Source organism: Borostomias antarcticus (assembly GCF_949987555.1).
Source record: "Borostomias antarcticus genome assembly, chromosome: 6".
Taxonomy (NCBI): domain Eukaryota; kingdom Metazoa; phylum Chordata; class Actinopteri; order Stomiiformes; family Stomiidae; genus Borostomias; species Borostomias antarcticus.
The window spans coordinates 4181815-4205629 of NC_140239.1; the positions used below are offsets into that span (position 1 = coordinate 4181815).

General features: G+C 45.5%; 2 protein-coding genes across 2 annotated transcripts; one reads left to right on the plus strand and one right to left on the minus strand.

Moving 5' to 3' along the window:
* Positions 1-130: 130 nt before the first annotated feature.
* Positions 131-9228, minus strand: LOC311310191 (histone-lysine N-methyltransferase SETD1B-A-like; the record flags this gene model as incomplete). Its single annotated transcript, XM_084439614.1, has 17 exons — positions 9133-9228; positions 8906-9010; positions 8550-8820; positions 8079-8191; positions 6859-7942; positions 5839-6149; positions 5047-5163; positions 4588-4678; positions 4274-4497; positions 4085-4175; positions 3511-3951; positions 2315-3396; positions 1538-1720; positions 879-1004; positions 661-780; positions 400-537; positions 131-304 (listed from the first exon to the last, which is right to left on the minus strand). The coding sequence occupies exons 1-17, from the start codon at positions 9136-9138 to the stop codon at positions 131-133; spliced, it is 4677 nt and encodes a 1558-aa protein (XP_084295740.1). The 5' UTR covers positions 9139-9228.
* Positions 9229-11128: 1900 nt separating this feature from the next.
* LOC311310139 (uncharacterized protein) lies at positions 11129-14908 on the plus strand. Its single transcript, XM_084439562.1, has 12 exons — positions 11129-11178; positions 11844-11961; positions 12058-12139; positions 12379-12450; positions 12846-13028; positions 13118-13207; positions 13337-13453; positions 13563-13634; positions 13748-13974; positions 14067-14226; positions 14315-14409; positions 14512-14908. Exons 6-12 carry the CDS (start codon positions 13159-13161, stop codon positions 14635-14637), a joined length of 846 nt encoding a protein of 281 aa, XP_084295688.1. The 5' UTR covers positions 11129-11178; positions 11844-11961; positions 12058-12139; positions 12379-12450; positions 12846-13028; positions 13118-13158; the 3' UTR covers positions 14638-14908.
* Positions 14909-23815: the final 8907 nt, after the last annotated feature.

Sequence of the window (23815 nt, forward strand, 5' to 3'; positions counted from 1 at the left end):
AATCTGAATGAATGTCCTCAGTCTCTAGTTGAGCAAAGCATTCAGAGACTGACTTGTGAATCTCGGTTATGTCAGGTACAGCCGCTGGTGAGACAACAGGCTGACCAGGGATCAGTGGGAGGAGGCTCGCTCAGTTGAGGGATCCCCGGCAGTTATCTGCTCCACACAGACAGGGGATCTTCTCATCCTCGATGGGGAACTTGTAGTCGTAGGTGATCTCCTCGTTGACACCGATGGGCTGCCTCGAGTAGATAACTATCTTCTTCTGCGACTCCACTGTGATGATCTTCGCGTAGCAGTTTGGCTAACAGAAAAAGAGGTAACCATCATCAGTCAACATTGTCCATTTTACTGTAAACCGAACACATATAGGAGCACTGTGCCAGTAGCACTACTCACACTGCAGCTGTGGTTGATAAACCTCGCTAGATTCCCACACTTGGTGGCGTCAATGATGTTATCCTGATCGACCCGGAACAGATAGCTGCTCCCAATGCCCTCGCCTTCATAGCACTTCTCCCGCATGTCTGCAATCAACTGAGGAGAAAGTAGCACAGACTAAACAAAGGACCATGAAGTTCAAAATGCTCCACCAGTTTGATGTATGCCTACTGCTGTATGAATGGTATGCTCCTAAACTGTCCTGTGTCCCTCTCTCACCTGTCTGATGGTCTGGCCCACATACTCTATCACCATCTCCTCTGCAGCTATGGGCTCCAGAGCAAACAGGCCCCAGTCATGGATGTGGCTTCGGCAGAAACGGATCCTCTTTTTCCGGAACTGAAACAGAGGGATATGAGGGATTGTGAGCGAGGCCTCGGGTAGTCTTAAGTGACAGTTGGAAATTGCTGTCAACGAGGGCTTGGATGTAGACTCACCTTGAGCTGGTTGAACTTGACCAGGTCGCCGTCGCAGCCGAAGGAGGACAGCAGGCGGCGCTGTTCGGACCTGAATTCAGACCCCGCCCGCGCAGAGGGCTGCAGCTGGACAGGGATACTCACGCCCTGCAGGAACATATGACCCTCATCAGATCTGGTAACTATCAGCTAACTGCTGTATAGCTCAGGAGGTAGAGCAGGTCGTCCAATGATCGTAGGGTCGGCGGTTCGAATCCCGGCTCCTCCTGACGACATGTTGAAGAGTCCTTGGCCAAGAAACTGAACCCCAAATTGCTCCCAATGAGCAGGCTAGCACCTTGCATGGCAGCTGCCGCCGTGGATGTGAATGGGTGAATGAGAGGCCTTCATTGTAAAGCGCTTTGGATAGAAGCGCTATATAAGTGCAGTCCATTTACCATCAATTGCCACAGTATGTCATCAGATCATCAGCTGGGCTTCCACTCTCTTCTTTACATACAGGGCTGAAAATTAACACCTGCCACCGGACAAATACCGGTAAAATTTCCAATTGGCGACTAGATTTGGGAAGGCTATCTGAAAAAAATATATACTTGGCCAGTAGATTTTTTAATCTACAGTCCCCTTGGGAGGTGACTCACCGTGAGCCAAAAAGTTAATTTCCACCCCTGTTTACATACCTGACCGTTTGTAGGGGGAGGTTCTGTGGTCAGACGGTTGTTGATTTTATCCTCCTGGCTGATTTTGTAGAATCCCTCACTGCGGGCAGATCCCGTCACATGCTGCTGCATCCAATCGCCGCGCTCCTCAAGCTCCTCTGTCTGGACTCGGGTACGTGGCGAGTGGTCAAGGAAAACAAACGCCTGGAGTTTGAGGGTCAGAGATCACACTACATAAAGGCGGACGAACATGAGAGTCTCAGTGTTACAGTTGAACGGAAGGCAAGGCAAGTTTATTTGGGTAACACTTTACAATAAGGGTACATTAATAAGCATTAGTTAATGCATTGTTAAGCATTAAGTAACAGGTAACTAATGTCTCTATTAACCATTTACTAATGTTATTTATGTTAACTAAGGTTAACTCACCTAACCCTAACCCTAACCTTAACTAAGGTATTAATTCACATTAGTAACCTAACCTAACCCTAAATAAGCATTAGTTAACAGTTAACTAATGTTTTTTGTGACCCTTATTGTAAAGTGTGACCTTTATTTGTAGCACATTTCAGCAACAAGGCAATTCAAAGTGCCTTACATGAGACATTAAAAGCATCAAGACAAAGTGCAACACAATACAACAACAAGGTCATATAAAATGAAATGCAAAATAGGACACTCTTTTCTTTATCACATACTGAAACCTTCTCTCTCTCCACTCACTTACGTACGATGTCCATCTGTATAGTTGCTCGCAGAAGACCGCAGTCGTAACATTAATCATATTCTCATCTATACTGAACCGTGGAAACAGCAAAGCTCTGTATCTGAGCAAAGGATATATGGATGAGGGACCCAGAGGGTGTCGGTGAGCCAGCTGAAGCCATCGTCCTTCCGAAGCAGCCTCTCATACAAGGCCTGCAGGAGCCTGGCGTCCTCCTCATCCATGCCCTCCCTCCACACGCGGTGGACGATGCTCCTCTCCTCGCCCGGCGGGCGGCGGCGGAGGGAGGGACCGGCGCCGGGGGGCGGGGGGGTCCCTCTGGGTCGTGACCTCATCCTCCGCCACCGTCGCCTCCTCCTCCTCCTCTGGGACAACGTCTCCGTCTCTATGCCGTCCATCAGCTCAGGCTTGTTCTCCAGCCCCTGCAGAGGGGTCTGTGTCCGGGCCCCCGAATTAGGCCACGCCCCCGTAAGACGAGGGGACTCGGCCGAGGACCGAGAGAGGCTGCAGGGAGACGAACCCGAGACGGGAGACGGCGTGAGTCGCTCGTCGCAGGGCGGGGATGAAAAAGGGGTGTTTGACGTTGGGGACCGACGTGTCCCCCTGGTTTGGAACTGTCCGTGTGTCCTCCTCCGTGGGGTGAAGTCCCTCCCAGGGGTTCGGGGGGTCCTGATGTAGAGGCTGGAGGATGAAGAGGGAAGGGGGAAGGGGCTACGGGGAGGCGGACTCATCCCCAGGCTTCCCTCTGAAGGGGCGGCCTCTCGGCCCGGCGTCTTCGGCACTCTCATGGAGCTGTGCGGGTTCCACACACTCCTCTCGTCCGCGCCGGGCGTTCTGGGCGTGTCTCCGTACGCCGGGTAAGGCGCCATGGCGGGAGGCTCGTAGGCGTGGCGCTGAGGCAGAGGGTCACAGTCTGCGAGAGAGAGGAGCTGGTCTATAGAGTCCTCGCTGTCCAGCAGGCTAGCTGACCCCGGACCAGGCGTGTGGGGCAGTTCAACCTCCACCACAGCAGGGTGGTTTACTGGTTTGCTGTTGAAGAGCAGGTCGGGGTCACTGTCCACCAAGGAGCCAGTGGGGGTGAGGGGCCTTAGGTTCGCTGGAGAGCCCAGCGTCCAATCAGGACTTTCCATCTCCACCTCGAAGTCAGGGTCCGCCACTGCAGAAACAGTGGCACACGCGTGTAAACCACTTAAAATCTAGAGTAAAACGAACTATTCGTTAACGTAACTATTCACTGATTAACTAGCTATACCGATTATATACTGATTACCTGGGAGTCCTATAGGAGATGGAGTCTGGAGGTGATGTTCTCCAGGTAGGAGCTCCATCCCTGGGTCAGGAAGACCAGGGCTGATGGCGTGCCCCAGCAAAGCTCCATCCAGAAAAACGGCATGTCGTCTCTCCCCCGGACCCTCCTCTGACCGGTCCAGCAAGGCCAGCTCCGGCTCCAGCTCTGTGCCTGGGGTGAGGGGGGCTGTTGGGGTGCTGGGGGGCTCCAGCTCCATACTCTCCTCATCGGACGATATCAACACATACTCGTCTCTACCGCGCTCCCAAGCGCCTTCCTCGTCCTCTTCCTCGTCAGAGCTGGAGTCGTAGTCAGAGGGGTCCTCCTCACTGTCCTCTGAGGAGTAGGAACCTGACGAGTCTGAGGAGAATTCGCTCTCTTCTGAGGAGGTGCATGATTCTGGCTGGCTCATTTTGGCACCTTCTGAAAAATGCAAAACCATAAAGGCTTTTTAGCACAGTGGCTGTGTTTAAGTATGGGTCTAAAGACGTCGCTTCTTACTGTATACAGCACCCAGTATCGTGCAAGACATGAACGCTTTAAAATAAATAAATACCCTCTTGTGGATTCTTCTCGCCTCCTGCTCCACATTCACCCTCATCCACCACGGCTTTCTCTTTCTCCTCCTCGTCACGAGGCTCATCACCCTGCCGAAAGATTCATCAACACAAGCAGAATCAAACACGTACGCTAACATTTTAGTACGGCCGGCTTCGCGGTAACAGGTGTAAAAACCTCCGCATACCTGGGCGTTGTGAAAGTCGCCGAGCGCCGTTCGGTTGTCGTCTTTGGTCCGTGTTTCCTGGTTTTCCGTCCTCCCCTCCTCCTCCCGTTCCTGGTCCTCCGCCTCGCCCTCGCTGTCCAGCTCCAGAGGCCTCGCGTGTCTCCGCCTCGCAGCCGAACCGCGGCCGCCGCCGCCAACCTCACGCGACACGATCGACGCGACTTGATCGCTCCCCGGCTCTGACTCTGATAGAGGGAAAGAGATCTTGTGTAAAAGTCACTATGATCACAGTTGAATTATGCAGGTCACTACCGGGCGTGGCACACATCACCGACCTGCATCCCCGTGTCCGTGATTCACAGCATCGGGCAGCCCTGCGCCTCGGTCCTCGGTGGTGGCCGGATCACAGGGCTTTTTCCTCTTTACCTATTAAAGAAGCCTCAATCATGAACAGTCTGATAATCATCAATGCCTGATCTGACTCACGTGATGCACATAACCTTCTCTGTGGCCTAGTGGTAGAGTGTCCGCCCAGAGACTGGGAGGTTGTGGGTTCAATCCCCGGCCGGGTCATACCAACGAATATGCTTCGCTGCTTGGCACTCAGCATCAAGGGTTGGAATTGGGGGGGGGCTACATCACCAAATGATTCCCGAGCGCGGCACCGCTGCTGCTCACCGCTCCCCCAGGGGATGGGTCAAATGCGGAGAACAAATTTCACACACTCAAGTGTGTGACAATCATTGGGACTTTAACTTACACAGTAGTGACACGGTTCGTGGTCGGAGTGGTACCTTGAAGGAGGGCAGGTGTGCGCCCCTACGCAGGCCGGGGGTCCGTCTGGGAGGATCTCTGGGTTTGTTTGTCTCCTCCGCTCTCACCTCTCTGCTTTTCACAGGTGTCATAACAGTCTGAAAGGAGATAAGGAGTAAAAAAACAACAACAACAAAAAAACACCAATACAAGTGTATGCAAACAAGTGAAAACCAATATCTTCTGCAAATGGCGATGTCCACAAAAAAAAGTGTTCGATGAGGTTGATTGTACATAGAAACCACACACCGGCTGTAATTGAGAAGTCCACAGAAAAGTGTCCTCATTTTCAGTTTAAAGATATGCGGTTAGAGTCATTCGTAGATGATAATGTAGTCATGTTTTGCAGTGGGGAGTGCTTTAAAGCCCAGATAAAAAAGTGGATGATGGGCAGGTTAGGATAAGAGTCTAGGCAGGCTCCCGAGGCAGATACCTTACAGCTTCATGTCTGCTTTTGTTTGACCTGTATTGTTTTTAGTATGTTTTTATATAATGTTATATAATTGTTTTTATAATGCCTATTCAATTGTTTTTATTGTGATGTGATATTTGTAGGATATCAATGAACCAGCAATTGTATACAAGTCTCCCACTACAGTGCTTGCTGCCGTGCCTTAAGGACCGCAATGGAAAAAAAAAAGGTTTACTTTTTTGCGTAATCCTGATGAATTTGTATGCATATCATGTGTATCCTAAATTTGTCTAATAAAATCAAATCAAATCATGTGATGAAGCAGAGGAAACTCTTACCGCGATGTATTTCATGAGCTCACCTTGGCTTTCTGCTCCTGGCTGTCCCACCACTCATCAAAAGCCCTGAAGGCCACACCCTCCACCATTTTACGCATAAGATCCTTCGCCATGGTGGACTTGAGCTCCTCCATGATGACCGACCACACTTTGTGGACGGTGACCTTGTGCAGGTCCTCCTTCTTCGGAGGCAGGTAGCCCGGTGGGGGTACAGAGGGGTCGAACCTCGGGATGAGGGACATGGGCCAGGGGGGGGCGTGGAAAGATACGTTGCCGTGCCGAGGCGGGTAAGTCACCGCGTCCGAACGCCGCACGCTGAAGAGGGGGGGGTAACCTGGGGGTAGGAGGGGAGGAGGGATGACTAAAGGGGGAGGGACTCGAAGCAGAGGGGGAGGGGGAGGAATAGGGGGCGGGGGTAGCGGCGTGCCCGGACCAGGCACCTGTAGAAACCCCGGAGGGGGGATGGGAATAGTGCCGTCGGGGAGGGGTACTGGGAACGGTAGGATGGGAGGAGGTACCGGAGGATGTGGATTGTAAGAAGGGATTTGAATGGGGGGGTTAAAGGACATTATTGGCGTGAGAGAGTTGGCAGGTAGAGCTGAGGACTGAGGTTGGATGGCGGGGACGGGGATGTGGCCGTTGAAAAATGGAACAGGAGGCGGCGGTCGAGAGATTTCTTCACTTGATGAATTCAGGCCCTGTGGATGCCGGGCCAAAATGATAATTACAATGATGAAATAACATGGCAGATTGAAGCTTCATTACAACTATATCACATATACTCTCTATAGTTGTAAATCACACCCAGATAGCAAGCGGATCTGGGCCATATATGGGCCGGAACTAAGCCACAAGGGCCAGATCTGGCCTGTATATGGCCCAGATCCGCTTGCTATCTGGGCACAGCCATCTGGCAGAGCTGTCAGAGTACACTACGATTCTCAATCTTTCCCATTCCTACACCCAGGAAATGATTATTCGATATACGTATAATCAATATGTTTATGCTCTTCTTTTCATTACCCGAGGGAGTGGTAAAGTACAGAGTCTTCTCTCCTTTTCGTCAGAGGTTATCCGGTCGGCGTGGCCCGTCTCATTTAAAGTTAAAGGTAGGGTGCCTGACGACCTGAGGACAGGGGCAAGAGCATCTTCCTCCAGATTAGGGAGGGGTGTGAGGCTAATATCCTCCAGGTAGTTGGTGGTGGGCTGGGGGGAGTTAACGGGAGATCCATCGAGGAATCGGGGGGCGCGGCCCGGTGAGAAGACGGAGGCGGGGTCGTTTTCGGACGAGCGATGGCGGACAGAACTGTCCTGAGGGTCCTTCACAGCCCTCACATCCTGGTCACCGAGGAGGTGGAGCCCGGGGCCCTGGTTCCTCCTGAGAAGCATCTCGATGCGAGTGTCCAGGCTGTGGCTCCCCGTCGTCGGGCTGGGGTTCCCGGGGGGCGTGTCAGAAGGGGAAGGGAGCGGGTCTGTCACGCAGACATGGTGTTGATGGTCAGGTGGTGGGGTTTCTGTCCTCTGCCCCACAGGTATGGGGGCAATTATTAGGGCACGGTCCGAACCACCACCTAGAGAGAGAGACTCAGAGTAGAGAGAAGGCTCCATCGTGGACTCCTGATGGGGAGTGGCGAGGTGAGGACCAGGCTCTGTGATGGAGTGGTCCTGACACCACAGGAGAGCGCCGTCGTGGCTGTTCCCAGCGTGACGCGTCTGGGGTCTGGGGAGGGGGAGGGGAGACGGAGGCTGGAGGAGTGTAAGAAGGGAGCTCAGCTGGGAGCCGCGCTGGAACCTCCCGTAATGGCGTCCCGGCTGGCGATAGCAGACGTCGTTCCTGGATTGTCTGTGCACGCCGTGGGAGGAGGAGTCTCCATGACTGATCTGGTGGACAGGCGTGGTCTGCAGGCTGGAGTAGCAGGAATCCTGAGAGAGAGGGGTCCCGGACAGGCAAGGGGTGCGAGGGGTGCCTTGAGAGAGGGGTGTCTGCCCAAAACTTCCCGGTGTGTCCTGCCAAATACTAGAGTAGGCCGTGTCCAGCGAGAGCGGTGTGGCAATGCTGGACGGACTGGAAATGCATCCTGTGAATGACGAGAATCTCTCATTAAGTCCCTTCTTAGAACTGCTGTCCTGTTAGAGGATGAGACAAGATAGAGAAGAAGAAATTACCGGATCCCTCAAACCAACGTTTAAATACAACTAAGAAAACAAGAACTATGTGAAGCTGCTTGAAGAAATGGTTAAGGAACATATAACTAGATTTTACCAGTAAACTGTCGGTAAGGCTTTGGAGGGTGAGTTCATCAATGCCCACTGGCAAAGTCTGAGGTGTGTAGAGTCCACTAATAAGAAGTTGGAAATACCGCATTCGGTTATCACCTGTAGAGGGTTACAAATGATAATGAGATGAATACATATGATAATGAGATGAATAAATTGCAATATAAAAGAGTATGTTTCTTATGATGAAACTATTGTGTGGGAAGCTCATTTGGGATACAACCACAGCTGCTCTGGTGGAAGGAAAATGAATACCCTATGGTCACATACATCACTGATACGTTCATACTGTGATGATATAGATACAAATGTAAGAAGATATGGATATTTATATTTATCTACTTAGAGATACAGTACAGATCTATTTTTTTTATAGACAGACAAATCATAAGTGACAATAGTATTATTCTCTAAAAGTCATCCTGCCTGAGTAACTACTGAGTTATGAACTTTTTACCTCTTGGATCAAGCTCCACATGAATGATGTTCCCCATGACAGGGGTGCCATGAAGGTGCTGTACTGTGTCCTTTGCAGCCTTGACTGTGTCAAAGATGACTTTAGCAATTCCTAAATGCTTCTTGTTTTTAGGATTATACAAAATTTCCACCTCCTCAATCTGTCCATATTTTTTGCACATGTCAGTCAAGAACCCCTCTCTGACATTGTCATTCAACCTCGCAAATGTCACTTCTTTTGGAGGAATGGGGCCGACATAGCACTCATCAATCTGAAACACAAATCATAGATTATTTCAGTAACTGTCATCGGACATTACATCTCTTGTAACCATCGTCGTAGGGAAGTGATATCACCTTAAATTTTGGGACGGAAAGGTCTGTCGTCTTGTGTTTGGCCCAAAGATGGGAGATTCTGGGGTCTCTGACTGTGTCCACAGGAAACACTCCTAAATCCTGAACCTTGACAGAAAAGCACAGCGTTGTGTCAACATTGTGGATCTACTCTAGCAGGTAAACAGACTTACATTGCCTATCATTACATCATTAAATCAGTTGAGAGACACATTTACAGAAATGCTCACAGGCATATTGAAATGCTGCCCATCATAACGAAAAACTTTGAAAAATCCATTTGTCAACACTGGGTCTATGATCAACTTGCAACTTCTCCAATGTAGAGGCGGCTGTTTCTCTCCTTGAGTAGTGTGATGTCTGTTTTCCATTACATTCACCAAACCTGAAAACATCAACAGAAAATACCTATTGAAACTATTTAGATTTGATTTAAAATGTTTTGAAATATGAAAAACGTTTTTGAAATGTGTTCATAAATATTTTAAGGCAAGCATATCCTAGGCTACTTGCTAATATTGTAATAGTCAATAACATGCAATGTTTTTAGCCGTAGAGGGGATTTCCTCTTAGTGCTCGCCATTGTAGTAGGCCCAGCAGGTGATGGAGACCGTGCGATTTACCTGTAGCCTATCTTCAACATATTTAGTATGATAATTGCTTATGATGTTTTATGTTTCTGCCAGTAAAACGAACTCTATAGCGATTCAGAATGTGTCACAGTAGGCTACATTTTAGATTAGAAATCTTTATATTTACCTGAACGGAAATTTGCCTCCCATGGACCTACATTGTGCACCTGTTGTCATAGTGCTGTTTCCCTGGGTATTTACAGTAGGCTAGTCTACGGTAGACTATGTATTATGAATCTAACCGCACATTCGCGACACTGCAGGCGTAAAAAATAATCTCAATGTTTTTTCAAATACAAGGTCTATAAAAGATCGTTGGCGACAAAGTAATAGACTGCATGGGTGTATTTTTCCCGCAGTGATAAAGTCGTTGGAGACGCATCAACTATAAACCAGCATAGTTGATTTTCAAGTGGAAAACTTGACCTGACACTAGGTTTTTATAGCCTATATTAGTCTCAAACTTTGAAATCTTCAAAGTAGACTGCAATAGAAGGCCACAGAGACGATCTGAGAGTAGTCGTATTATAGTGTATATATATAGGTTATCAATAAGTTCTCAAAACAAATTGCCAAAAATGGTTAGCTATAACTATAGGCCCCTACTATTAACAGCATAGAGGCATCGAGGTTGGTTCAGAGAATCATAGGCCTGAGCAGCAGCAGTCAGCACAGTCAGGTCCATCTCCTTAACGATTAGCCTAATTTACTGTACAATATAAAGCCTATAACTGGCAGCAATGCTGCTACATTAGGACACTTAGTCGGCTAGCTAGCTTAACTTATTGTTTCGAAATTAAAATGGATCTTTTTGGTAGGCTAGGCCTATTGCAAGCAGCCATCAAATCTCAGTGGCTACTATAGCAACACGACCACCGCATCACTGGAGCGATCCTATAGGCCTAAACTGGTCTCTCCCTACTAACACAGTACGTAAAACTGACGGGACACATTGGTGTAATTGTGGTAACTTTGCGACGTCACCAGCAGCGGACCTAGCTGACACCGAGCTGACACTTGCCTTTTCAGTCGCAAAATAACCAAAATAGCCGTCCTCAAGTACACTGTAAGGGAACGTAGCCGCCACTGCTGCTTAAATCCGTAACTACGATGTAATTAAATAACGTGACAATGTGGTTACATCGCAGTCCCAATCTGACTTTATTGGAAATGTGTCACAGTGGGTCAGAACATTTGTAAATTACTTAGGTTTTAAAATAAATTTTGAAGTCATACAGTTACAGAATTGTAATAATGAGGAGAAATCCTGCATGTCTGCTTTGTGTGTAATTTCTCATTTACAGTTAATATTAACACTAAAGATTTGCAGTCTAGGCCTAATAAAAATAATGATAAAAAATATGCCTATGAATAAAGTCCTAATTTTGCAACCTAAATGTGAGCAATGAACGCTGAGCAGTGAACGTAGAATGCAAGGCATTGGGCTACTTTCTTAGTGACACATTTGAAGAACTAGACAAACAAGTTACACACTCTGTGCCAGTAGGTGGCGGTATGCAGATTAAAGTTGTTTGCGATCCGCCACTAAACCCAGCGAAGAAGAAGAACTAAACTTCCGCTCCGTTTGAGACAGAAATGATTGAGAAAGACCAACATGCTGTCTGTGTCGACAACACAGATCATGTAAGTATCTCAATTTCAATGTATACATACATACTATGTATTTTGGTATCGTCCCAGATAAAACACCAACGTTATGTGCAAGCTACCCTTTTGTAATGATTCTTTGTCTGCAGATGCTCTTTCCAATGTTAGCTAACTAGCTAGCCAGCTAACGTGATTAGCCTTTTTCTGTACATGGCTAGCTAAGTAGCCTACGTAAAATTACTCTCGCAATTATTGTTAAAACGTTCGCTTTTGTGTAATTGTAGCTTAAATTATAATGTTGGCTTGGCAACGTGAGAATATTTCAGTTGTGTACACTATAACTTTTATGAAGTGTTGTTGTGGGCCATTGTTTCCTAATTACAGGCTTGCGCGAGCTCCTGCACGTTCGTACTGTTTCATCGCTTGGAATAAAATGCGATAATTAGCTTACTCATTGATTTCGCATTAACCCACGACACCGTTAGTATGTGTTTGTTTTTAGGCATTCATTTTTCCGATTTTAACGTTAACAATACTAGAAGCCCCAACAACGGAGCTAGGCTAGCTAGCAGGATTTGTTATAGCAGCCATCTTGGCTTTTGGCACGTGGTCCTGTGGAGTGTGCATGTCAGCCAAGGAGAGGGTCACCCACCCACTTTCTCTCTCTCTCTCTCTCCCTCTCTCCCCTCCCATGCTCTCAGTTGCCAACCTCCCAGTTCTTGTTTGAACTGAGCAGAAGCAGGTGAGCGGGGCAGGAAGAGGCGCTAAGACGGGGACAGGCGTGGCCAGGGGCAGTCCTGGGACAGCACCACAGGCTCTGTGAGTCTTGTTCAGTTGAATGCCCTCATGAGTATTAACAGAAGAGCACCATATACATATGCACACATACACTCTAACATGTCGCTCTCTCCTCAGCTCAGCCCAATGGTCTCTGATGGTTCTGTCTGGCCAGCCCTTAGGTGGAGAAACACCTGATCATCAATATAGGCAGGCACACGTAAGTACAAATGCACATACGTTTCCATAGACGGGATAAACAAATGGGAATATTGATATTGAGTTAGCGGTAGACATGTGAGATTCATAAGACGCATCACTGACGCCAGTGACGCCACAATATCAGGGAAATTGAGCAATTGCTTCCCTGTAGTGCAAACTTGCAAGATTCGCTCAGTTATTAACCCTTCTTGCGTTTTTTGTTGTTGGTTTTCTCTCTCCTCCTTCCTCTCTGTGCAGTTCTCCTGTGTGCTGAGCCGCTATCCCATGTATTGCCACTGCTGACAGGGTAGAGCTCAGCCCCATGCAGAAGTGAGTGATGAGGAGAGGGAAGATCATTTTCCCGTTTTTTTTCCCTCCAGTTTTAGGAACCGTCTCAAAAATGTGTTCCCCACTTTTATGCCTTTAAATCAGGGTTGGAGTATTCCAGGTGTGTGGCCATGAACACCAGTAGAGGAGGGAACCAAGTGTCTCATTCTCTCTCCACAGTTGTGTGGTTGTAACCCCCCACTAGCTACATATTCATTCAATCTTTATTTAACCTCGTGAATCAATTGAGAGTAAGCTCTCATTTACAATGACGTATAATCACTCTATATTTGAACTTGTACTACAGGTGAGATAATCCTTTTTAATGGTCTCTCTCATTGCTGTGCAAGACTTGGGTGTTCTCCTGCTCTGAGTGCCCATTCTCCTATACCTCCCAGATCTACCTCCACAAGCACATCAAGAGGAGCCATGACAACCTCTGTCTCTGCTGAGGAACACACAGAGCATTATGAAGTAGCCAGTGCCTTGGCGAAGGTGTTTGAGCAGCAGTCATCAATGGATTAACTCCCAAGACACAAGGAAGAGACAGCGCAACACACGCTATGACTCCAGTGACGAAGGTAATATAATAAAGTGCATTCAACAGTCCCAAAAGAGTACTACTTGAGTTGACTAATCTGAGCTAATTTACCTCTACTATATGTTCCAGTGCCCAGGCAGCCGGTCGGCAGAACTCAGACCAGACCAGCTATGCCAGGTGCCAGAGCCGGAAGGCCTGCTCTGCCAGTTATCAATGCAGGTATCCATGCATGTTTGTGTTGGTGAAATGTCTATGCATATTTGCACACTTACAGTTAACTCAGGAATGTCTGAAGACTAATGTACTCAGTTCACTAATTCGCTCATCTCACATCTCACTACTCGGCAGTAGATGTTCATCGCCCGGGTCCTTTGAGCCAAGGCGCTGTGAGCCCAGGCCCTTCAGCCCTTCAGACGTCCAGGCACGAGCAGCATGCATCAGCGATTAGCACCCCGGCTAGACCAGGTCAGGGTCTGACATGTCTCATGTCGAGTTGATTCTTCCCCTTATGCCAGAATCACTACGCCGCCAGCACCATAGTTTCCTGCTCATCCCTTTATCCTCTGGTTTTCAGGTAGTTCTCTGATGCCATCGCCTGTGAGACCAACAGCTCCAGCAGGGTTGCCATCAAGCTCTGCAGATGCTGGTACGCTGAATTTTGTGAACTACTTCATGCTGCATGTAGGGATATACTTTGAGCTGAATATCCATTATGGGACCGTACAATTACTTATAGCCACATCTGTGTTTAATATCCAGACTTCCAGAGGATGATGTGTCAGCAGTTCTCCAGCATCATGCAGAGTCTGAGGGAGATGGCACAGACAATGATGAGGCTGGAGCAGAGACTGGAGCAGAGACTGTCCGGCGAGTCTGCAGACAGCTATCGGGGAGCAGTACTGGATGACCTGCACCCTGCTAAAACGGAGGAGGAGCTGCTGGTCTTGGAGGAGCAGCTGAAGGACAAGGATCATCAAAGGAAGATGGTGAGTAACTTCAAGGCAGAACTGTGTTCCTTATTTTTGCAGAGAAGTGTTAAGGAAATGTAAAAGTAAAGGATTGTCTTTATGTTTTGCAGACACGATATCTGAGTTCCATTGGCGGCAAAGATCTGCCAGATGTGGTCTGGCGGGTGCTGTCAGCCATTGCCATACACAGAGTGTGGTGTGTCTACAGCGTCCATGGGAAGAGGGGGAAGAAGCCTCTGAAGAATATGACCCTCTACAATGTCATATTACGTAAGGGATTGTTCATATTTTCGCAAAATAATACATTGTCTTTGCTTCATGCCATGTGCATTGAAACCATTCCCTTTTTGGTTAAAAGGTGCAGTTATGGCCTGTAAGCCAAGCACCACTGTGACGGAGGTGTCTGCCCAGCTGCAGGAGATGCTGAAACATGCCCCTGCTCGATGCAAAAAGGTATGTGATGTCAGGCAGTTAATTTTCTCGTATCCAGTGACATGGCACGCTTCCAATGAACGTATGCGACTTGCTTTTACAGCCATTTCATTATGTCCTTAGGCATCTGCTCCAGCCCAGCTGACCTCCCCAGCCCAGCCCCTGACCGCAGCTCCAGCCCTGACCACAGTGGAGTATTCAGATGAGGATGACCTCTTCTGCCCAGACCCTCGATTCAGATGTGGGTGACCCCCAGCCCGTCTCCCTAAACCTGCCTTTCCAGCCTGCCAGGATGGATGCCTTTTTTGTAAATAGTTTTTGTAAATTTTAACCTTTTTTGTGTGGGATACAACGGTCTGTTCCCGGTCTGCCTGCCACAGAATGCGCACTGTTTTTTTGTTTTTAGAACTTTTGCAATTGTCAGATAATGGGTTGCTAGCCAGAGCTTGTACATGCTTTTTTTTGCTTTTCTGGCTATGCGTAATGTGACAGACCGTAAACCTCATCCTTGTAAATATGTATAGCCTACTTATAATTTGTAATGTACTTTGTGTAATAAAATGTTCTAAACTGTTCAGTCTTATATTGGTTTGTATCATAATGCTTGCTGCTATATCCCCATATAGCATTAATTCGTTTTTGTACTGGTAAATGCTAAATATAGCCAGTGGTACTGCAAGTGCTAATATAGCCAGTGGTCAGGGTTTAGTAAGTAAGTGACCATATTTGCACCGTGCGAAAAAGACGTGCAGACCAAGTCATATAAATACCTGTAAATCTAGTGTCAGCCAGGTGAGTTTATGACGGAGGTTCCTGCCCACGTTTTTTGCACGCGGCCGCACCGTATTTGCACCGTGCGAAAAAGACGTGCAGGTCAAGTCATATAAATACCTGTAAATCTAGTGTCAGCCAAGTGAGTTTATGACGGAGGTTCCTGCCCACGTGATCACGTGCGTTCTTTGCACGCGGCCGCAACTTCGGAATGACGTGTCGTTCTTACGTAGCGTCTACTAAACGGCAGATCTCGCGTTTCCGTAAATGGCCGCGTAACTTCCGCACGCGGCGCAGACGAATCGTCACCTATAGCGGCCGTATGTCGAACGTTTGCGCAACCTGCGTGTGTTACAGCTGTTGATTCATTACTCATTTATTACTCTTAATAACACAAACTACGGTGTGTCATGACATGAAATAATGACACAAATGTAAAATATGATAGTATAGTTAGTCTTCACAATTGTTACATTCAATATAGCATAAATACAAATGTTGGATTCTGTAGAATAGCCTACCGTAGTCTATCATGTTGTACAAAAACCATGCATGCTCCAACTTGTCTGGAATTGCTTCTAATATGGTGTATCCAAAACAAAAAGGAAATATTATTACATTATTGTATAGTGATATGTATATTATTTACATAGAAGCTTAATCCATACATAAACAGGCCACACAGCCAGCAGAATATGAAAGCATCCATGTAGAGGATTCAATATACCATCCCCTCATTAAAGATTTTCAAAATATCACATTACCAAGAGAGGAGCATTTTGCCAAAATGACATGACAAAAACCAAGTCTGAAAGGCATATCACAATATCACAACTCATTTTAATAGTTGATTAAAAAAAAAAAAATGAAAAAATGTTTACCAGTGGCATTATCGTTTATTAATGATAGGCTGTCACTAATAAATAAAGCCATGTCCTATACATAATTATCTGATATGGAAATGAGTTAGGCCTTCTGTAACCTATATATTTTTACAATGAAAACTAAAGAGTGCTTTACAGGAAGTAGCCTACATTACACTGAGGATATTTTAGTTTGAGAATTGGTTGTTATATTTGAACCACTTTAGAAATTCCATCATGGGCCATCGAACAATGATTTAAAAAGCATATCTTAATATCCTCACTTCTACCATACATTATAACTGTATGACTGAGCATCAACATACAAAATCTTGTTGAACTTCATAAACATATCAAATGTGTAGAATTGAGAGGCGTGACTCTTAGACCCAACATTCGCTAGATGTTAAACAAGTCCATGCACCTGTATGGTCAAAAGTCCTATAATGGATGTTGAAATACAGACATACCTATCTCTACCAATGTCACATCATGTGTATCAATGATTGACTAAAGTAAGCTCTCTACAAACCATGGTAGAGTGAGACAATAACGTCTCCATCTAGTGGGCAAACAAGTCAATGCACCTGTATGGTCTAAACTCTAGTTCGTTGTCTATGAGCCACTCCCTATTAATACATCCATGATCCTACCACATGCAACACCGGACAAGAAAGGCCCCAGACTAGTTTCCCCTTGGATCTGTCTTGCATCTCCACAGCCTATAGGGGCCCACTATGAGGTCCCTGCCCCCTCTGCAATGAACCATGAGCTCCGCCCCTGTTGGGAACATTAGCTGCCTGGCTAGCATAAACAGTTTGTTGGCATTTCGTTTTGACAACTGGTCAGTTGAGATTGTCTGCTGAGAGGAACACTCATTCCGTGTTCTGGACCCCCAGATATAGGCAGAACATTTTTTATTCTCAGTATTTCCTCATTCCAAAGAGGGTGTGGGACTACGTCCAATCCTGGACCTGAGAATTCTGAACATTTGATGATGAGTCATTTGATGCGTTGCACCTTCAGAATGCTCTCTCACAAGACCACATTCGCTTAGGTGACAGGTACACATCTGTATACCTACCGGACGCCTAAATCCACATAAGCATACTCCTGGCACACAGACGGTTCCTCCGGTTTGCCTTCCAGGGCGTGGCTTACGAATACCTTGTCCTTCCATTTGGTCTCAGCCTCGCCCCACGAGTGTTTAGCAAGTGTGTGGAGGCAGCCATTCCAACTCCAGGGCATTAGAATCCTAGCTTACATAGACGATTAGCTGCTCTGCGCCCCGTCGCAGGAGCAGACAGTGCGGGACCCGGGCACTCTTCTAACACACCCAGGGGTGAAAATTAACTTTTTGGCTCACGGTGAGTCACCTTCCAAGGGGACTGTAGATGAAAAAATCTACCGGCCAAGTATATATTTTTTTCAGATAGCCTTCCGAAATCTAGTCGCCAATTGGAAATTTTACCTGCATTTGGCCGGTGGCAGGTGTTAATTTTCAGCCCTGAACACACCTAACCGCTCTGGGCTTCGCGGTGAATCTAACCAAGAGTGCTTTGGTCCCAGTTCAGTCAATAGAACACCTGGGAGTCAGGTTAAGATTCTATCACGTTTTAAGCTGCTCTGTCAGATGCATTGCCTCATTCAGACTAGGGTTGCAAATTTCAAGGAATTTCATTAATCAATAACTGTTAACCTTAACAAATGATCGATTAACGACTGCACTTTGCTCGCTTAATTTTTTTGTCTTTCGCTGTGTCGTTGAAATTTCCCGGCATCCCAATTAGCCTTCACTACATGGCAGGACGCCCTCATGTGCAGTCAGACCCTAAATCATGATTACATTTCACCCAACTCCCGTTGATAACGTTCGTTCCCCCCAAAAAAGTTCTGTTCCATTAACAAGCAATTAATCGAGTAACCAAATCGAACTCGAGTAAATTGTTATTGGCAATTAATCGATAGTCGATTAACTATTAACATCCCTAGTTCAGACAGAGTCTGGCCATGTTCCGCTTGGGACACTGGGTCAATTTCAGGCTGTGCCTCCGTCTGTTGGGACTCATGGCATCGACCATATCAGTAGTTCCTCTGGGGCTACTGTTAATGAGGAATTTTCAACGGTGGGTAGCAAACTTACACTTGTGCCCCCTCCACCACCTCCCATGACCGGTGACAGTGTCCCAAGAATGTGTCTCGGCCTTCCACTCATGGAAGGACCTCCGCCTGCTCGAGGTTGGAAATCCCATGGGCGTGGTGACCCATCCATGACCCATCCCTCATGACCATATAGGTGAAAGTAGGAACAAAGATAGACCGGTAGATCGAGAGCTTTGCCTTTTGGCTAAGCTCCCTCTTCGTCACAACAGTGTGGTAAAGAGATTATAGTCTTAGTAACACATAATCATGTGTTCATAATAAAGCAGATGACAACTTGGCTCGACGAATGGAGCAAGCGACTGGAAGAATGTTGACTGACATGTTTCACATTATAGAATATCAGAGCAACTGTTTCACTGCTATGTCACTCAACCACTATGTCACATTACCTTATAAAAGTTCAGACACTGAAGGTGATATCTTTTAAGAGGGGTGTAGCAGTTCCAGGATAAAACTACTCATGTCTGTACTGTGACAGATACTAACATACAATACAATTAAGCTATAGATAATTTTTCACTTTGGGTAAGTGAAGATTTTTTAAACATTTTTTTATTATTATTTTTAAATATCAAAATGTGTCATATATTCCCTCTGTATTCTTACTATTATTTTTCAGAACAAAGTGATAAACAGGGAAAATGGATCATTTCCATTCAAAGAATTTCATGAATTTGTTAGGATCATGGTTAATCCGAAACGCTAACCCTAAGTATGGTACAATTTAGATTAAATACTGTAGTAAACTGTAGGGGTATCTTAGTGAACTATATTTGAATACTATTTTAAACCACTATTTTAAATCACCACTGGTAAGATACACATTTATAAACTTTAAAACAAGCTTATAATAGTTGTGTTTTTTTCATTATTATTATTTTTTTATATCGTTTTACCTTTTTGTTTTCAATTTTAGTTTTCAGTTTCCTAGTTAAGTTATTTTTTGAAAATGCTTAGTTTTAGTTTCTATTTTATTAGTGTCAGTACTAGTTTTAGTTTTTATTTTCTTCTGCGCTAGCCTCCTGAGACCAACCTGATCTTGTGAGCTCACTTTGTTTCCCTCTGTGTGAAACAAACCCTCTGGTATACTGTATGTATGTCAGGTTACTTCTGCGCAGGGGCACAACACAAAAAAATGGAGGGTAAATTTCATATCCATCCTAAATACTAGGCTTATGTATGAAATGAAAAAGACTAAAACTAAAGACATTTTCTCTATAATTTTAGTTTATTTTAGTTAGTTTTGTAAACATGCACTGTGCAGTTTTAGTTAGTTATTGTTTTTTTTTGTAAAGCCTAGTTTTTGTTTTTATTTCAGTTAACTAAAATGTTTTTTCATACCTAGCCTAGTTTTTGTCTTTTAGTTTGTTTTTGTTAAAGGTGGGGTAGGTAGTTTGATGTCAACAAGGCCTCCGATTGGACGTCTTTTTCAAAAGAACCCGCCCCTCCCTCCTGTTAATCATGATGTAGTCCCTCTCTCCAAACATGAGTGGTAGGTGTGGTGAAGGCTGAAAGGATATTATGCCAATTTTACCAAATAAAGCCAAAAGCAAACTACCTATCTCACCTTTAACTATATTAACCTATTGCTTTAAAACTCCCAGCTATATCAGTTTTGTGTATCATACTTTGTTTTGCAATTACGATTAATTGCTGCCACTTTGTGAAATGACTGAATGGTCGTTCTTATTACCTCCACCCAGCAGGGTAGTACGTCCGGCGGGTAGCCTACTGTAGGGTAGCCTACTGTAGGACATTTCAAATAAAACATATGTTTCTTTAAAGCAAGGTTGATATCATGCAGACTTGTGGCTTCTATCATGCAGACTTGGCCACTATTCATCAGATAGCTGGTTGGCTTGATTCCAACTGTTTATATGAGGATTTTCTGAAATGTCAATGGAGTGAATGAAGATGGAATTCACTTCCTGAACCTTACTGTTATGCTCTAATGCTGCGTTACAGTAGCCTTAATATACACAATATACTGTACCATATACCGGGTGTGCCAAACATGTTGTGTTGTCAGTGATAATCTGGCCAGTTTTTGTCATATGGTGTTATATTCCCCAGCCCAAGGTGCACAGCACTAGCCTCATGAGACCATCCTGATTTCATAAGCTCACATTGTTACTCGCAAATCAGTCTGGATACTCTCCATAGCAATCTGTTTGAGCCAGTTAAGAAAACAGCTCAGAAAACATTTCACTCAAATCGCCATCTTGTTTCCGGAATAGCATCCTCTCGATGCCGACTACATTTGTGAGGTAATGTCGGGAATATGTAGTACCTAATATATAGTACTGTACGCCAGATGTAGTAGGGACAATTTTGATGTAGCATACTCAATCTGGTGTACTATATAGTAGGTACTACATACATGGACAGTCAGACACAGTCTATGACATAATTATGAATATGATTGATACATTATCAACAGTTGTGATCATAATAGTGGGAGTAACTGATTATTAATAAATGCAAGTGTCAACATGAAAAGGTGTACGTATGACAGTTACAGCTATGATCCGACAGTGCAGCACAGGTTGCACAATCAACTTTCAGTTCAAAATGGTGGCGGCCCAGCTGAGCATAGATGTCACATACTGGTAGCAGAATAAATGGAGTGTCCCTTCTTGGTATTCTAAACTTTTGCCTCAATACAGTATTTTAACTGTAGTTGCTGATTTATTTATATGCCTTACTGTATGTCTGTATTGTCTGTTTCAGATTTGAGAGTATACTGTACATACGAGATGAGGCTGAAGAACACAGTACTCATTCTTATGGGTAAGAGGCTTAGCTGTGGATTTGAATACAAAAATAGTTTGTGTCTCAATATTACTGTTCTAATTGTAATCAAATTGTACTTTTGAAAAATAGTGGCAATTGATGTGGCCACTATACAGATAACTGCTGAAATGAACAAAGGTGTCATGGGAGAAGTATTTATGAGGACATATGTCACTGCATGTGGCACTACATGTGTGTGTCCATGTGGATCTACAACAAGAACTCAACCAACCATAACTATGACTGCTGGATCCACGACAAATGCTCAACCAACCACAACTGCGAGTGCTGGATCCACTACACCTGCTCAACCAACCACAATTGTCACTGCTGGATCCACTACAACGGGTCAGCCAACCACAACTGTGAGTGCTGGATCCACAACAACAGCTCGATCAACCACGACTGTCACTGCTGGATCCATAACAACAGCTCAAACAACCACAATTATCACTGTAGGATCCACTACCACAGCTCAACCAACCATAACTGTAATTACTGGATCCACAACAACTGCTCAACCAACAACAATTGTGACTGCTGGATCCACGATAACAGTTCAACCAACCACAACTGATACTGCTAGATCCACCACAACTGCTCAACCAATCACAACTGTCAATGTAGAATCATCAACAGCTCAACCAATGACAACTGTGACTACTGGAACCACCACAGCTGCTCAACCAAAGACAATTATGACTGCTGGATCCACAACAACAGCTCAACCAACCACACCTGTCACTGTAGGATCCACTACAACTGCTCAACCAACCACAACTGTGACTCCTGGATCCACGATAACAGCTCAACCAACCACATCTGTCACTGTAGGATCCACTACCACTGCTCAACCAAAAACAGCTGTTACTGTTAGATCCACCACAACTGGTCAACCAACCACACCTGTGATTGTTGGATCCAGAACAAGTCAACCAACCACAACTGTCACTGCTGGATCCACAACAACTGCTCAACCAACCACAATTGTGCCTGCTGGATCCATAACAACAGCTCAAACAACCACAATTATCACTGTAGGATCCACTACAACAGCTCAACCAACCATAACTGTAATTACTGGATCCACAACAACTGCTCAACCAACAACAATTGTGACTGCTGGATCCACGATAACAGTTCAACCAACCACAACTGTCACAGATGATTCCACTACAACTGCTCAACCAACCACAACTGTGACCACTGGATCTACCATAGCTGCTCAACCTACCACATCTGTCACTGTAGGATCCACTACAACTGCTCAACCAAACACAACTGATACTGCTAGATCCACCACAACTGCTCAACCAATTACAACTGTCAATGTAGGATCATCAACAACAACAGCTCAACCAATGACAACTGTGACTACTGGAACCACCACAGCTGCTCAACCAAAGACAATTATGACTGCTGGATCCACTACAACAGCTCAACCAACCACACCTGTCACTGTAGGATCCACTACAACTGCTCAACAAACCACAACTGTGACTCCTGGATCCACGATAACAGCTCAACCAACCACATCTGTCACTGTAGGATCCACTACAACTGCTCAACAAACCACAACTGTGACTCCTGGATCCACTACAACTGGTCGACCAAACACAGCTGTTACTGTTAGATCCACCACAACTGGTCAACCAACCACACCTGTGAGTGCTGGATCCAGAACAAGTCAACCAACCACAACTGTCACTGCTGGGTACACTACAACAACTCAACCAACCACAACTGCGAGTGCTGGATCCACAACAACAACAACTCGACCAACCACAATGGTCACTGCTGGATCCACTACAATGGGTGAACCAACCACAACTGTGAGTGCTGGATCCACAACAACAGCTCGATCAACCACAACTGTCACTGCTGGATCCACAACAACTGCTCAACCAACCACAATTGTGCCTGCTGGATCCATAACAACAGCTCAAACAACCACAATTATCACTGTAGGATCCACTACAACAGCTCAACCAACCATAACTGTAATAACTGGATCCACCACAACTGGTCAACCAACCACACCTGTGATTGCTGGATCCAGAACAAGTCAACCAACCACAACTGTCACTGTAGGATCCACCAGAACTGCTCAACCAAAAACAAATGTCACTGCATGTGTTCATTTGTGTGTGTGTTCATGTGGACACAGCATATCTGCTCAACCAACCACAAGTGTCACTGTAGGATCTACAACAACAAGTCAACCAACCAGAACTGTGACTGCTGGATCCACCACAAGTGCTCAACCAACCACACCTGTCTCTGCTGGATCCACAACAACAAGTCAACCAACCACAAGTGTCACTGTAGGATCCACAACACAAACAACCACCATGATCACAACCCAAGCTCCTGCTCCCCTTCCAGTGGTGGCTCTCCAAGTCACCATACAACGCGTGTTCATACCAGCTTTTAACAACCCTCAGAGCTCCGAATTTCAGGCATTTGCAGCAGTCATTGTTGGAGTGGTAAGTCAATTGTAAATTGTATGTCCATTGTTGATGCATAATGACGGTTTATGTAACATCAATATTTCTAGCCCAATGAGTACATTTGAAGTTTATTTTTTATACAACTAACTATAATACTATTTGATATATCACTACACTACAATTCTCTCTTACTTGACAGTGTGATGTGATTTACCGCACCAGATATGGTTTGCTATTCGTCAGGACAATTGTTATTGCATTCAGGTAATTCAATTTAACTTCTAAAAGGCATTGAGTTCATTACTTTAAATTTATTTTTTTCTTAATATATCTATATTATGTCAAAGCATCTCTTTACCACGTACAGTATGCTTTGAGGAGCCTGCA